This window comes from Artemia sp. Qi Xiang Cuo, chromosome 19 (genome assembly GCF_049724085.1).
Source record: "Artemia sp. Qi Xiang Cuo chromosome 19, ASM4972408v1, whole genome shotgun sequence".
NCBI classification, from domain to species: Eukaryota; Metazoa; Arthropoda; class Branchiopoda; order Anostraca; family Artemiidae; genus Artemia; species Artemia sp. Qi Xiang Cuo.
Window position 1 is genome coordinate 42,059,343 of NC_142812.1, and position 16,665 is coordinate 42,076,007.

Sequence of the window (16,665 nt, forward strand, 5' to 3'; positions counted from 1 at the left end):
CTGTCTGTGCCTAATTAATTTTATTTTTATTGAAACGAGGCAAAGAGCATATTGATATACAAAACAGTGCTTTCTATAAACACTTTAATGGTGTTAATTGCTATAAATTCAACAGAGTTACAAGAAATATATAAAGAACTCAGCATCTGTAATGATTTATCGCTAGTTTTGATAGTTCAGCTGTGTCTTTTAATTTGCTACTTAGTTTTATTTGTTCTTGAAATTATAATATGTAGTCTACATTATAGGCTCGAAAGTCAATGGCATGGAAATCAAAAGAGGACTTAACGATATTAGGCCTCTCCAATAAGGTTATTAGGCCTCAGTCTTTATATTTTTTTATGCTCATAGCAACCCTGCATAAGTAATCTTGATAAACTAGATTATGAAGCTTGAAAGAACGTCAGAATAATTATATTGTACTGGTTAAAATCACGGTAAAATCATGAATATATTTCTGGAATTTATAAAGAAAACACTGAGCTTAGAAATGCAGTTCAAAGGTAAAAATAATGACTGAAGGACAATCCAAAAATTAGGGTAATTATCTGAGGCAATGTGAACCAGGGCCGCCGCCTGCCTCTTTTTTCAAGGTTTGCTAATGTCTTCAGCAAGAACTTGTGTTTCCTCACTGCATTAAATTTTTTTCCTCCTACATAGGCTTTTTACTGCTGTTTTCACTATTTGTTTGTATTTCCGCTTTTCATTAAAATAACAAAAAACAGCAGCTACATTTGCCAAGTTCGGTAGAATTGTTGTCAGCCATAAATGAAAATCTTTTGAAAAGTTTGTCTGTAGGAGCTTAAAATTTTCTAATTCCACTGTAAAACTAATTTTTTTCTTTCTTTTTTTCTGAATATTGGAAAACTTCGCTTTTGACTCTGACCCAAAAATTGCAATAAAATTCGTGGACTAATGCTTTAAAAATCTTTTATTTCAAAAGATCTATCTAATTAAACATTGTATCATTCAATGTACTCCCCAACACTTCTCCATTCGTGTTTCTCCACCATCAAAGCACTCGTGATATTGTTTGTCTGTTACCCTTGGCGTTGGTTCTTTCATGATCTCCAGAGTCTGAAAATGTTGCCCTTTAAATTTTTCTTTAATTTTTGGGAAGTAAAAAAAAATAGTCATAAAATGCCAAATTGATGAGTAGGAGGGTTTTGAAGGTCCATTGTGGCCGTTTTGGCCAAAAAGTGATTGACGATAATGGCTGTATGAAAGGGTAAATTGTCCATGTTGGATAACCCCCGACTGATCTACCATTTATCAGGTCTCTTTCTTCAAGTTTTTTATGCAGTCGTTTTAGTACTTCTAGGTAGTAAGCAGAATTAATTTTCTGGCCCTGTGGAACCCATTCTTGGTGCATGGGTTTGGCTCAGATAATTTCGGAGACAGTGATAGAAATTCACAAAAAATACCAGATATTTCGGTCACTGCATGTGTGACCGAAATATCTGGGTTTGGCTCGGTGACAACTCTGTCCATCAGGTAACGGGCTGAATTGATAGTTTTCTCATCTTCTTGCATAAAAGAAATCAGTACGGAAACTTTCCTCTCTGAAACTTTCTAAACAGAGCTTATATGCTTTTCAAGTCCGAGCTCACTGAACCAAAAAAAAGGAAGCTCGCACTCCAGGTTTAGTATACAAGTAAAAAAAAAAGGAATCTCGAACCCCGGGTTTAGTATACAAGTAAAAAAAAGGAAGCTCGAACCCCGGGTTTAGTATACAAGTAAAAAAAGGAAGCTCGAACTCCGGGTTTAGTATACAAGTAAAAAAAAGGAAGCTCGAACCCCGGGTTTAGTATACAAGTAAAAAAAGGAAGCTCGAACCCCGGGTTTAGTATACAAGTAAAAAAAGGAAGCTCGAACCCCACGTTTAGTATACAAGTAAAAAAAAAAGACCTTCGACCTTGTTAATATACAAGTAAAAAAAAGGAAGCTCGAACTCAGGGTTTAGTATACAAGTAAAAAAAAGGAAGTTCGAACCCCAGGTTTAGTATACAAGTAAAAAAAAAAAAAAAGGAATCTTGAACCCTGGGTTTAGTATACAAGTAAAAAAAAAGGAAGCTCGAACACCGGGTTTAGTATAAAAGTAAAAAAAAGAAAGTTCGAACCCCAGGTTTAGTATACAAGTAAAGAAAAGGAATCTTGAACCCCGGGTTTAGTATACAAGTAAAAAAAAGGAAGCTCGCACCCCAGGTTTAGTATACAAGTAAAAAAAAGGAATCTTGAACCCCGGGTTTAGTATACAAGTAAAAAAAAGGAAGCTCTCACCCCAGGTTTAGTATACAAGTAAAAAAAAGGAATCTTAAACCCCGGGTTAGTATACAAGTAAAAAAAAGGAAGCTCGAACCCCGGGTTTAGAATACAAGTAAAAAAAAAGGAAGCTCGAACTCCGGGTTTAGTATACAAGTAAAAAAAAGGACGTTCGAACCCCAGGTTTAGTATACAAGTAAAGAAAAGGAATCTTTAACCCCGGGTTTAGTATACAAGTAAAAAAAAGGAATCTTTCACACCGGGTTTAGTATACAAGTAAAAAAAAGGAATCTCGAACTCAGGGTTTAGTATACAAGTAAAAAAAAAGGAAGTTCGAACCCCAGGTTTAGTATACAAGAAAAGAAAAGGAATCTTGAACCCCGGGTTTAGTATACAAGTAAAAAAAAGGAAGCTCAAACCCCGGGTTTAGAATACAAGTAAAAAAAAAGAAGCTCGAACTCCGGGTTTAGTATACAAGTAAAAAAAAGGAAGTTCGAACCCCAGGTTTAGTATACAAGTAAAAAAAAGGAATCTTGAACCCCGGGTTTAGTATACAAGTAAAAAAAAAGGAATCTTGAACCCGGGGTTTAGTATACAAGTAAAAAAAAGGAAGCTCGAACTCCGGGTTTAGTATACAAGTAAAAAAAGGGAAGCTCTAACTCCGGGTTTAGTATACAAGTAAAAAAAAGAATCTTGAACCCCGGGTTTAGTATACAAGTAAAAAAAAGGAAGCTCGAACCCCGGGTTTAGTATACAAGTAAAAAAAAGGGATCTTGAACCCCGGGTTTAGTATACAAGTAAAAAAAAGGAAGCTCGAACTCCGGGTTTATCATACAAGTAAAAAAAAAGGAATCTTGAACCCCGGGTTTAGTATACAAGTAAAAAAAAGGAAGCTCGAACTCCAGGTTTAGTATACAAGTAAAAAAAAAAGGAATCTTGAACCCCGGGTTTAGTATACAAGTAAAAAAAAAGGAAGCTCGAACTCCGGGTTTAGTATAAAAGTAAAAAAAAGAAAGTTCGATCCCCAGGTTTAGTATACAAGTAAAAAAAGGAATCTTGAACCCCGGGTTTAGTATACAAGTAAAAAAAAGGAAGCTCGAACTCCGGGTTTAGTATACAAGTAAAAAAAGGAAGTTTGAACCCCAGGTTTAGTATACAAGTAAAAAAAAAAGGAATCTTGAACCCCGGGTTTAGTATACAAGTAAAAAAAAGGAAGCTCGAACCCCGGGTTTAGTATACAAGTAAAAAAAAAGGGAAGCTCGAACTCCGGGTTTAGTATACAAGTAAAAAAAAAAAGGAAGCTTGAATCCCAGGTTTAGTATACAAGAAAAAAAGGAAGCTCGAAACTCAGGTTTAGTATACAAGTAAAAAAAGGAAGCTCGAACCCCAGGTTTAGTATACAAGTTTTCTGATTTTCAAGTTTTTATTTTCATAATGCTTTTTTCAGATTTTGTTGTTTATTCGTCTTATTAGTGAAGAACACTAAATTATGTATACATTATGGATCTAAAACTTCTGTTAAAATTCAGAGTGACCAATTAGAAACAATTTGCACTAAAATATCTTTCGAGATGTCTTGACTTGAATCGTTATCTTGTTGAAAAGGGGGACCCTCCACCAGCAAATCTTTTTTGTGTAAGTTTCTTTTGAGCGATAAGACCAAACATAAATACTGCCTAAATATTTTGGACCAATGTCAAAAGTAGAATTTTATTCATTTTTTGACCTTTATATTCTGAGAACAAAGGGTCACAGAAAAAGAATGTTTCCTTGCTCAATTTTTAAACTTCAACTCCCAACATTCAAACCTTACCCTATATTCAAAGCGTCCAACCTATCTATTATCATTATTTCATTCTTGGACCGAAAAAGGGAAAAATAGTCAAGAAGTATAAATATTAAAGAAAGAACAAATCTTTTTTTAGACCCTAGGGACCATGGAAATCATCGCATTTTATGTGGTAACACATGTCCTCACTCCGTATAGCATTACTCCATATATTTTTTTTTTGTTTTCTTAGACAGTTAAATAATCTAGATATTAAAAAGATCCTAGATAGTAAAAATTCATGAAAAAAAAGAAAGCCCGAATTACAGAGGTTTAATAGACAGGTTTTTATATACTGGCTTTCAGTCTTTTTTTCTCAGATTTTATTTGTTAGTTTAATTATTGAAGAAAATTCAACTACAAAAATAAAACCCTAAATCTAGTGCTTTTGAACTTACCATTCTTTCGTTTTTAGACCAAAAGAAATGGGGAAACAAAGGAGAGCATTGATTTTCAGAACATTGAAATATTTTTACACCCATGGGATCGTGGTGCTTTGTGGGAACACATACTTCATATACTTTTCCACGCAATTCACATCCCATATACTTTTCAACACAACACACACCCCATATATCGGTGTCCTCACTCCATATACTTCTCCTTTACACTGGCTTTGAATTGCTGTTTTAATTTTGCTTTTTAATTGTGATTAGTAAATGCGACTGTGGAAACACCTTGAATAATTAATTTCTAAATATTTATTCCTCAGGGCTGCTGCTCAGAGATCCCGATTAAAGCGGAAGAAACAAATGGCAGAACTATTGCAGAGCAATGAGACTATAATACAAGAAAACAAGCGATTAAGAGATGAATCGATGCTGTTAAAGCACGAGATTGCTGAGCTCAAATGTCTCCTCCTTGCGCATGCTCAATGTCCCGTCACAAAAGATATTTTAGAAGGTATCTCGCTTTTCCTCTTCTAATCAAAAAATTAATCAGGGAATAAATCTCTTGAAAAAGTAGTCATTTAGTGCTTGCTGAAGTCTGATACTAGGCACTGCTCGTCAATGTTTCTAAGATACCTAGGACATGGCGATACGTAGATGACGGTACCTAAGATACCTAGATGGCGTCTCAGAACATATAGTAGAATTTAAGCTCGTACTTAGGATTTGTTTTAGGGGGAGGCGAATCATGGTATGAAAGAAAAAATATGAAAAGCCATTGAAGTCTCAAGACTTCGCAGGAACACGGGGCCTAGAGTAAGCCCTACCCTCAATTTGCCATTGGGCTTAGACTGAATATAAGAAACACCTTATTCCTAACTGTATTTTGCCTTAGAATGTAAATGGAACTTATATAGACTTTCAGATACCTTTGTTAAAAATCTGATTTATTAAAAGCTAATATTTAGTTTGCTGTGTTTAGGATTCTGTTTATAAAAGTAACTTGAAACTCTGAACGTTTGGTTCCTTCCCCGTGTGTTCTGTCGTTGTGGATTCGAATTATTCGTTTCCTGTACCATGACCTAGTTTGCACGGGATAAATTGTGCTTCTCTTAGTGAGAAAACTCGTACTTAGAAGGGTTAAAAATTAGCAATCATAATTCATCACATTAAAATTGCATTTTGCAAGTATTTTTTGATCAAGTTTATTTTATACACGTGAAAGGCCCACCAAAAATTTAATTGCTTCGTGATCTTTTGTAGAACAAATTCACAGGCACTGTTTCCAGGAAAACTAAAAGATAACACTCAGTGATGTAAATGCTAGCCCCCCCCCACGCCCATCATTTCCCCAAACACATCCAATCAAAATTTTGAGATAACTATTTTGTTCGGATGAGTTGATTTCCTGATAGAAAATATATTTTTGAGGAGGATAATCCCCCAAAGCTCTCAGGACAATGGTTTTAAGTTACGCCTTGGGGGCATATAAGGTTTTTGTACAAGGCGGTGTCGTAGAAACTTCAAAACAGGCTCATTCGATTGGATATTCGAAAGACTAGTACCTTTTTAATAGTCAAAAGTAATTGAAGGGCAAGTAGCCCTTCCTCCACGCCCATCATTCCCCCAAACACATCCAATCAAAATTTTGAGATAGCCATTTTGTTCAGCGTAGTTGATTTCAAGATAGAAATTATGTTTTTGAGGAAGACACTCCCCATGACCCTCAGGGCAAGGGTTTTAAGTTATGCCCTTGGGAAATATAAGGTTTTTTATTGAAGGTGTTGTCATAGAAACTTCACAAAATGCTCATTCGATTGGAAATTATAAGGGCTAGTGCCCTTTTTGATAGTCGAAAGTAATTGAAGGGCAACTAGCCCCCCCCCCCTCAAGCCCATCATTTCCCTAAACACATCCAATCACAATTTTGAGATAGCCATTTTGTTCAGAGTAGTTGATTTCCAAATAGAAAATAAGTTTTGAGGAAGACACAGCCCTCAGGGCAAGGGTTTCAATTTATGCCCTGGGGGCATACATGGTTTTTATAAAAGTAGTTGTCGTAGAAACTTCAAAAAAAGCTAATTCAATTTGAAATTCAAAGGGCTAGTGCCCTTAATAGTTTTTAATAGTTGAGAGTGATTGGAGGGCAACTAGCCCCCCCCCCCCCACGCCCATCATTTCCCCAAACACATCCAATAAAAATTTTGAGATAGCCATTTTGTTCAGCGTAGTTGATTTCCAGATAGAAAATATATTTTTGAGGAGGACACTGACCCACAACCCTCAGGGCAAGGATTATCAGTTATGCTCTGGGGTCTTATAAGTTTTTTTTTGAAATTTTTGTCACTAGAAACTTGAAAAGGGACTCATTCGATTTGGAATTCAAAGGGCTAGTACCCTTTTTAATAGTCGAAAGTGATTCGAGGGCTACTAAACCCCCTCTCACGCCCACCTTTTCCCCAAACACATCCAATGAAAATATTTAGACAGCTATTTCGTTCAACTTAGGTTAAAGTTTTGGATATTAGGTCTTTAAGGATGACAACCCCTCCCCCCACAGCCCTCAGGGCAAGGGTTGTAAGTTATGCCCTGGGACATGTAAAGTTTTATTGAAAGCGTTGTAGAAACTTCAAAAGGGCTCATTCAATTGGAAATTGAAAGTGCTAGTGCCTTTTTTAAAAGTTGAAAGTGATTGGATAGTGACTAACGCCCCACTCACGTCCACAATTTTCCCAAACACATCTAATCAAAACTTTGAGATATCCATTTTGTTCAACGTAGTTGAAAGTTCTGGAAATTAGGCATTTTAGAATGATAATCCCCTCAGTGCAAGGGTTGTAAGTTATGCCCTGGGGGCATATAAGGTTTATTTAGAAGGTTGTTGTATAAACCATAGGCAGCACGATCGCGCTGCCTAATTAAAGAATGGGGACACTCGAAAACGAGACAAGAAACGGGGACTAAGTAAAGAGGAGGACAGTCCCCCCCAACCCTCAGGGCAAGGGTTTTAAGTTATACCCTGGGGGCATATCAGAACGATGTTGGCGCATGTATTATTTATTAATATTTTCCTTTAGAGCAGGGCACTTCATATCGAAGAAGTTGTCGTAGAAACTTCGAAAAGTGCTCATTCAGTTGGAAATTGGAGTAGCTTGTGCCCTTTTTAATAGTCGTAAGCGATTGGAAGGCGACTAACACCCCTCTCACGCCGACCATTTCCCCAAACACATCCAATCAAAATTTTGAGATAGCCAACATCTTGTTTAACGTAGTTGAAAGTTCTGGAAATTCAAGTCTTAGAGGATGCCAACCACCCTTACAGACCTTTGGGTAAGGGTTGTAATTTATGCCCTGGGGGCATATTAGGTGTTTATAGAAAGCGTTGTCGTTTCCAAAAGGGCTCATTCGATTGGAAATCGAAAGGCCTAGTGCCCTTTTTAATTATCGACAGTGATTGGAAGGCTTGACATTTTTATAGTAAAGATCGAAGTGGATATAATGTATTATTTGTTGTTGTTTAGATCAGGCCACTTCGTATTCAAGGAGTCGTCGTGGGAACTTCAGAAGGAGCTTATTTTATTAAAAATAGAAATGGTTGAAGCCCTTTTTAATAGTCAGAAGTGATTTGAGGGCAACTAATCCCCCTTTAACTCCCACCCTCCCATTTCTGCTCTTAAAATTTAACCAAATCAAAATCAAAAGTGTATCCAAGCTATCAAAGAAAGTAAACAAATTTTTTTGCGAATGGTACCAAGTTTTCGATTTCAGGTCAACTAGAGGAGGTATGAAACTATTGTGTCCAGATTTTTAAAAGGGTGTACGATGTTAAAAATTGCTGAAAATTTTTCTCCAGCATACAAATAGCAGGCCAACTATGAAGTCTTAAAAAACGAAATGGTTTAAAGTATTATTTTCTTTTTCCCTGAAAAGACTATGTCAATATAAAACGAACAGAAATTAATTAAAAAAACTTTTTCTACAAAATAAGTTTTTCAAACAAAAGTAAAGAACTTCATTAAACTAAAAAGAGCAAAAATAAAATCCAACAACCTTCCAAGCGTGAAACTACAACAGATCAGCATCGATAAATAAATGGAACTCAAAACGAACAGAAATTACAATAATTAAACGAGTCAAACTCAAAACGAACAGAAATTAACATAAGTTGGGTGCAAAACCCCTATGCCTTCCGAAGGCCAGAACAAAATTTGCTTTTTACTGAAAAAATACAAATGAATGTGCATTGTCAGTTTAATATACATATTGTTTCAGTTTAATATTGTCAGTTTAAGGATTTGTTGAAGAAGTAAGGGGGAGAACTACTTAGAGATTGGTACATAACACCTACAATTGAATCCTTACCGGGAAATTTAATATAAAGCCACTCTCAGTTGACAAAAAATCAACGCCACTTTCAGTTTTTCTCCAATATCACTTCTTACAAAAATAAGGAATTGCTGGATAACTCCAAGGCAAGACCTTGGCTATCCTTTCGATTCTATCTTTCCATCTTATAACGAGGGATATTCAAAAACATTTCATCCAGAAGTGTCAAAATATAACTTTTGCATGTATTTGGATTGATTGACTCAGAATTGATTATTTCAGAATTATTGTTTGGAGCCAATTTTTCCTCTTTCTGGCCCATAAACATTGTCCCCAGCAAAGAATTGCACTTGTCTGCAACACCCTGTTCTTTCGTTGCATACAAATGACTTAGTGACAATTATATTTTTTAATTAATGTAGAAATTATAAAACGTTTAACAAAAACTAACCCCCAAATCTTAATTTGCTATTTGGGTCAGTTTGAAACACGCGTCGCTCTTTACAGGGTGTGTTCTAACGTCACGCTTTGTTTGGTTTAACTGATTCGAATCTCAGTAATACCGTGTTCAAAACCGCTTGGAATACTTTTAGTGTCCTGAAAAATGTTTTACCTGCTATAATTGAAATATCAAAATTGCCAAGTGTATCTCAATGAACAACTAAGACCAACTCGACTAGCTAGCCAAAGCCTAGAAGGGGATAGGATTCGACTGGCCGAAATTTATCGGTCAGCTTCTTGGAATTTTTGAGTGACTTGTTGGTCAAGTTTTGGCTATGAACAATAACGTTTTCGCGGACCTCCAACCAATTCACAGCGTACCAACAGGCGTAAGCGTGCTTCGATTTGAAATACACTGCTTTGTGGTAAAAGCAATAACGTGGTAGATTGATGACGCTTTTACGCTTCAACCATTTCACATTTTGCCACCAGGCGGAAGCATACTTCGAGGCGACGTACACTGCTTTATGGTAAAAGCGACAACATATGGAAACAACCATTATTTACAACACAATGAATTTTCCTGATGATTTTTAAAAGATGATGTAAGCGTTGTTTTTGCTAATAGATTTATTTGTCTTGCATGGTAAATCAATAACGTCTTCGTGTACCTCCAACCTGTTTACCACACGCCGCCAGGCGTAAGCGTACCTCCAAGTGACCTATACTGCTTTATGATAAAAACCATAACGTAAGATAAATGGATAACGTTTTAATTTTGTTATTCTACCGCGTGCCACCTGGCGTGGAAACAATTACGTTACCACGTAATTCAGCGCGTGTCACCTGGCGTAAGCATACTTCGAGTTGACGTGCATTGGTTTATAGCAAGAGCAGAATAATAATTAAGAACTATTTGTATGGTCGATAGATTTCTAAAATACTTTCTTCTAAAATAATTAATTAACGAAAATTATTAAAAGCTAAGTATGAAATATGACATCTCTAAAAATGGTTTGCATTTTCTTGCTGAAAAATATTGTTTGTTTTTCAAGTACATTTCCCATTACTCTGTCGTTAAAATTGCGACGATAATTTCGTTCAGTTGAGATGATAGATCTGCCAGAAAATAAAGCAATTTATTAATTTTGGCACGTTGCTTTACATCATATTTAGTCATTATATGTCTAAAAAAATAACCTACAAAAAAGGGACAATAAAAATAAATCGAAACAAAAAGTTATGAATAATTTCAGCCTTTCAGTCTTATTTGGGCCATCCTGTACTGTGGAATTGTGTCACGCCGTCACTAATAGGATTGGGAAGGCGTCATAACATCGACAATAAAATCCATCAGAACCACTAACCGTCATAACATCTAAAATTTAAAAAAACTTTAGTTTTTTGGGGTTTAGGGGCGAAAAGGGACCTAGTTCAGGTTAGGTTACGTATTTAATATATGCTATGCTTTACCCCCACCCCCTGATCTGCAAATATATAGCCGAAATTTGTTTCTAAACTATTATATACTTATTACTATTATATAAACTTTTTTGTCAATGTTATGACGGCTAGTGGTTCTTACGGATTTTCATTTTAGATGTTATGATGTTTAGTGCTTGTGACGGTTAGTCGAAATGGTAGCACCCCCTAGGATTCATTCCCCACTCCAAGTTTCTTTGACTTAATATCTCTTGTTGGGTAGGTAGTGTTGATACCTGCTTGAAAAAGCCCTCTCGGGAGAAAATGCGTAAAGTTAGTCATGGAAAAAAACTTAATAATCCAAACTCAGATATTATTCATTTGGTAAAAATGAGGTTTCTGAAAATATGGTATGGATTCTGGAAAAGAGCTTCAGCTGAAAACTATTTTTTTACTTAAAAAAAAAACACTATGTTTTGAATTGTAAAAAAAAACTGTGTTTTGAAAATACAGCTTAGGAAGATTAAGTTTGTTTCAAGAGTAGTAAAAACCTGAAAAATTCTCAAAAAAAAAAAACAAAAAAAACTTATAACCCTAGCCCCACTGTAGCAGTGAATATTTAACTTTAAAAGACATTGACTCGCTTAGTCGGCCGTAATGACGGTGATAATTTTGTGTATTAGGTCTGGTTATTACCCCATACCTTAAAAAATGATAGTTAGTTTTACTTAATCAGTTCATGCAAAAGTAGGTTTCACTCCTGTCAACATTGCCAATTAAGGCAACTAAAAAAGATGTATAGATAAGGTAAAGCGTTATTGGTCAAATTGTTTTTCGGCCTCACCCCGCTGATTCATTCGCATTGGTCTCCCCTTTTCACACTATCGTCACTGGTGTCATTATCATTTGTTTTGACGAACTTCGCTCATACAAGTTGAAAATTGGCATTTCTGTAACGAGAGCTAGACTTACCCTTATCATTGTCATAAAAGATATACCTTTATCCTAAAAATTTGCTATTACTGACGATAATAATGAAAGAGGGGCACTAATCTCCTATTGGCATTGATCCAGTATTAGGTAAATTTGGAAACAGATTTGAATTGTAAAGAATTACGTGAACGTAATATTTACATTCTTTTCGCCTTGTTTATTGTAATGCCAATGAATTCTTTCAGGTCGTGTTACAGTAACGATGCCTACTTTGGAGAAATCTAAAGTAAAACCAAGCTTTGTCAACATCCTCCCGGTCAATTCTTCACCTGATCCACGGAAAGTATTCCTCGTTTTGCCTCCCAAAACAGAGGGGACTCACCACATTAAAGAAAAAATGTGTCACAGTGTCATTGTTGGTCCTCGACGACCTGATTTGAAAAAGCTTTAGCACAACATGCCATTTTAATTTCAGAGTTGAGCGTTCGTCGCAATTCAGTTTGTTAACAGTGTGTGGGCATTAAAGTGTTTAAACGTTGTGATTTACATATCTATTTTCTGGTATCTTTAATTATTCGTAGTTAAGGAATCATTGTGACGCAGAGCTCGCGGTTAGTTTTTTCTCTTGTAGGTCAATTCGTTTCGTGTTTTAGCTTGTTTATAAGTCATGAATATTTTAATTACAAGCAGTCTGCTACACTACTATTCTTAAAGAAAAGAATATATCTTAATCAACCCACTCACCAGGAAATTAGCATTACTTGTCATTAATCAACGCGGGCTTCATTGCCTGACTTTCGGGTTAAGAATTTAAAATATTATGCGTCTTGTTAATGATTTTTTTAAGGGGTATCAAGTGAGGAATAAGAATTTTTGTTTGGGATGGTCTCCACTGTTCTAAGCTAAAGAATTGTATTTCAAGAAACCTAGCTCTTAGCAATAAGCATTTTAATGAACTTGCCTAACGTGCTTCGCAGATACGCATCTTTTGGGTTAGAATTTTTAATTTGTCACTTTGTAAGGGACGTGTTTTTTCAGGAATAGGTTTTATAATCGATACACAAATAAATGAAACCAAATATAGGTATTTACTTTTCCAGCAAAGAACAATAGTATACTGGTTCTGATTTCTTGAACATAGTTGTTGATCAATTTGAAAACTGACAGACTTGGAGTGCAATAGAATGGCTCTTAAAACTTCTATTTATTTAGCTTTCTATTACCAAAAGGGTTTAGAATTTTGTTTTGTTACTTTTTCTTGAGCTGCTAAATTATGCGGGCGCCATTAGTCATTCGGGATGATCATTTTCATTTTGTTCGATAATATTAAATGAAATTGCAATTTCAAATGATATGTATCTAGTCTTTATTGCAAAATTAAATTGCTTTTGTTACATTTTGACATTAAAATACATGTTCTTTGTTTAATACTAAATCTATCAAATAGTGTATTTACATTTTTTAGCTTTTTTTTCGGAAACAAATGGAAAAGGTCAGCAAATTCAAAAACTGCGCAATAAAATAGATGAAGAAAATTTGCTTATTAAACATGATCCCATCCATTGTAAAGTATTGTTAGGGAGGGGCTGAATCCATCCCGAAATTTGAAATTCAAGTTCAGTAATAAATTATATTCCTTTACTCAAGTGAACTCAACAAGGCTGTATTGGGGGGAGGGGGTACCAGGTTCGACCCCCCCCCCCCAGAAATTTTGCCGTCTCGTAAAACAAAACCAAAATGCATAAACCAAAATTTTTGATGCGTTTTTTGTATCCCCCCTACCCCAAACAAAAATCCTTGATACGTCCTTGGAGCTCGAATTCTCAGCCATTTCTTTGAGGTATTTACAGAAAATAACGTTTTAAATTTAGAAGGCTAAATTTAAATAATTTAGCCCTCTTCTCTAAATGTACGAAAGTAAAAAATATATATATGCTTCTTGTCATACAATGCCCTCCATGAAAAGTTTACTGCAGTGAGAACATTCTTGCTTCCCTGAATAAAAATCCTGAGTACTGTGCAGTTTTGAGAGTAAAATGTATGAGAAAACATGGAAATGTATGGGACAAATACATCAAAACCGTAAAAAGCAGGTAAATTACATTAAAATTAAATCAGATATAGATTATTTCTCTTTTTTTTTTTTATCGGGGGGGGGGGGGTCCCTCGACCCATGTATGTTTAACCGAAAGTTGCACCCGTTTAACATAATAAAGTACAAATGGTTTATCCCCTTTACCTCATTTTTCCTTTGCAAATTTATTAGGAATAATGCATAGTACCAAATTTCTCAGCAAGGTTTAAATAAATAGGGATCAATTGATTATCTAAAGTACTACATGCCTTGTTAGTCTAGGTACCAAATTAAGATCAATCAATTTGTAAATATCGTATTTAAAATTAATAAGTCTTTTATTTATTTAATCATAAATATCGTGAAACTTAAGGGCGGTAGGGGGACCTGATTATGGTGAAGATTTTTTAAAGAGATATAAGAGAGGGTCGTTTGAACCTCTCATCTTTCCCGCTTCTACAGAAACGCAATTACGAATTTAAGATTGTTTTTCAATGCTTCACTTTGTTCAACCTTTTTCAGTATTATTTCTAAATATTTTGACTTGGATCATGAGTGTTAGATAAACTTAATTAAGTCGTCAAGTTATTATTTCTGAGAAGCTAAAAAAGGCAGTGCTACAATTCATTGTGAAGACCTTTCCAAGGATAATGCCATGTGCAGCATGCCACACTTATGTGGGTAAATACAACTCAGGAAACTGAACCATTGTTGTTATTGAACAATGTTGAATCAGATTATCTATGTAAATAAGTGTGAATTTATGGATCAGCATCTAGGGAGCTATTTGGTCTATTATTGTCAACGTAGATTAGAAAGGGGTTGTGATTAGGTTCTTATGTGTAATAGTTCTTGTGTACATTGAGCTAATGGTTACCATAACACAAGGTGCCTCCAAGGTTGCATTGTCCAGAAAACATGCCAACAGTTGTATGCAAAGAATATTTCACTTGTGTTATATTACTTGAGGCCTTGACTCATTTTACTAAACTTTGTTTTGGTGGTACCGCCATTTGATTTTTAGCTGTAGACATGTGCTGTTTTTACTACATAATCCTGCAGTTCGTTGCAGTTTCGTTTAACGCAGTAAAAGACGTAAGTGGTTTTTTCTATCAAATTATATTCTTTTTTTGTCAAAAATAGACTTTCTATGATTTTTTTCCACTGGTATAGATAAAAGAGGGATTTTAAATTTATCTTTCTTCGTGATAAGCTATCTAGTTATCTATTAAAATAACTTAAAGACTATTCTATAGGATGTTGGTTTTTAATTATCATCATTAGGTTTTTTGGTATATTCCTAATCTAAGGAGTTATCTGTACTTTTCTAGTGTTTGCAATGGATGGATTCAGTGTAAAAAGCGCTTCTGTTTTTGTAACACTCATGAAATATTTTGTGTTTTGAAAAAACGCAGTCGTGTATAACATGTCAAATTAATCTTAACTATTCAATACGTTAAAGCGACTCTTGGGACACCTTAAGATATTACTAGGGAAATGTTATTGGCTGATATTTATGATCCATTGAATGAATAGATGAACGTCATTGTTACTAAAAGGTCAGAATACACAAATTTTCACAAAATCTGATGAGTATATTTATAGATGGTGTACAGGTTAGAAAGTTAATTGAGGAAAATGAAACCAAAAGATGAACATCATTTGCATGGGTTTGGCTTTGCAAGGCTGGATATTGGAACAACGGTTTTGCCAGAGAAGTAGGTCTGTTTTCCCTATTTTCAAAATAAAATCCTCTTAACCATGATGATCAGAATATTGGTTTAAACTACTTTAAGGGGGTTTTATACTACTGTTTCTTGTCTATTGTAAACTTTTTAGTTTGCGTTGCTAACTATTTAGAATTGAGTGGGTAGTCCTGCCATAACTTGGATAAGAGATCCGAACAAACGACATAAAACTAGATGCCGACACCTACTTTCCCGGAAATCTTAGAAAAACGATTCAACTTTTCCCATTTTGTACCGAATATAGGGATATATTTAATGAAACCTAAATCATTAGAAAGTGCGAATTTTGATTTTCAATTGAGCAGAACAGAATTTCCTTTTTAAAGTTCAGGAAAGACAGTCTCAAAAAATAATATAGGAAAAGGCAGTCAAGAAAGACATCATTTTTCAACAATAGTACCAATAAAATGCTCTTCTAGATGACAGTAATTATTTTGAATTATCCCAATTTACTGCTAGAGGAATTGTTAAAACTAAAGCATTGAAATTGATTAGTATAAAATCTGATTCGAGTTGTTTCTCAAACTCGCGTATCCAAACACACCATTTTAGCATTAGTCCTTTGAAGAATAACAATTCTTATTAACCTGTATAGATATTTTGGCTTGAAATCTCAAAATAGAAGTTTTGCATTCAGGATATTTTGAAGAAAAAAATATCCATCCCTTTTCCAGCACTAAAATCAAAGACTGCACTCTTTTTTACAATAGAGAGTACTGCAACAGGTCATGTTGACCAACATGAACGAAACAACATATTACTACCAGACCAATATATTCAAGACATTTCCTATTGATGAAAATGCCTATTTAATATCGCATTTGGTCAGTTAATAACTTCCTCATTGAACTTATCGAGTATCAGTACACATGTGTTGAAACATAAGAAAAGGGTAAAAACACAGAAAAGGTAATTCTTGGACAAAATTGGACACAACAAGTAGATATGTAAATAGTTATATATCTACTTTAACAAGCACCATGATTTGGTTTTATTTAATTTATAGTCAATGGTTCCTTCAAACAGCAAGCACGACCAAACATTTGAACATATTTATGGGGAGAAGGCTATGGTTTAAGAAATGTTTGTTTTCTAATAAAAAAAACAACTGTTTAATGTTACAAACTGTTACAAACAAGGGGGGGGGTATCTGAAGCAATCCCCCAAGAATTCTTTGATTGAAGTATTGTTATAATCCAATACTTTTTCCAGTGTGCAGAACATAGTTACATAGTTAAGAAA

General features: G+C 34.9%; 1 protein-coding gene across 1 annotated transcript in view; it reads left to right on the forward strand.

Moving 5' to 3' along the window:
• The window catches only part of Atf-2 (Activating transcription factor-2), a 52,908-nt gene extending 37,188 nt beyond the window's left edge, over positions 1 to 15,720 (forward strand). The window contains exons 6-7 of the mRNA XM_089104809.1: positions 4,803 to 4,993; positions 11,847 to 15,720. Coding sequence (XP_088960935.1) covers positions 4,803 to 4,993; positions 11,847 to 12,052 — 397 coding nt within the window. The 3' untranslated portion in view covers positions 12,053 to 15,720. The remainder of the gene's footprint in view (positions 1 to 4,802; positions 4,994 to 11,846) is intronic.
• The last annotated feature ends 945 nt before the right edge of the window (positions 15,721 to 16,665 follow it).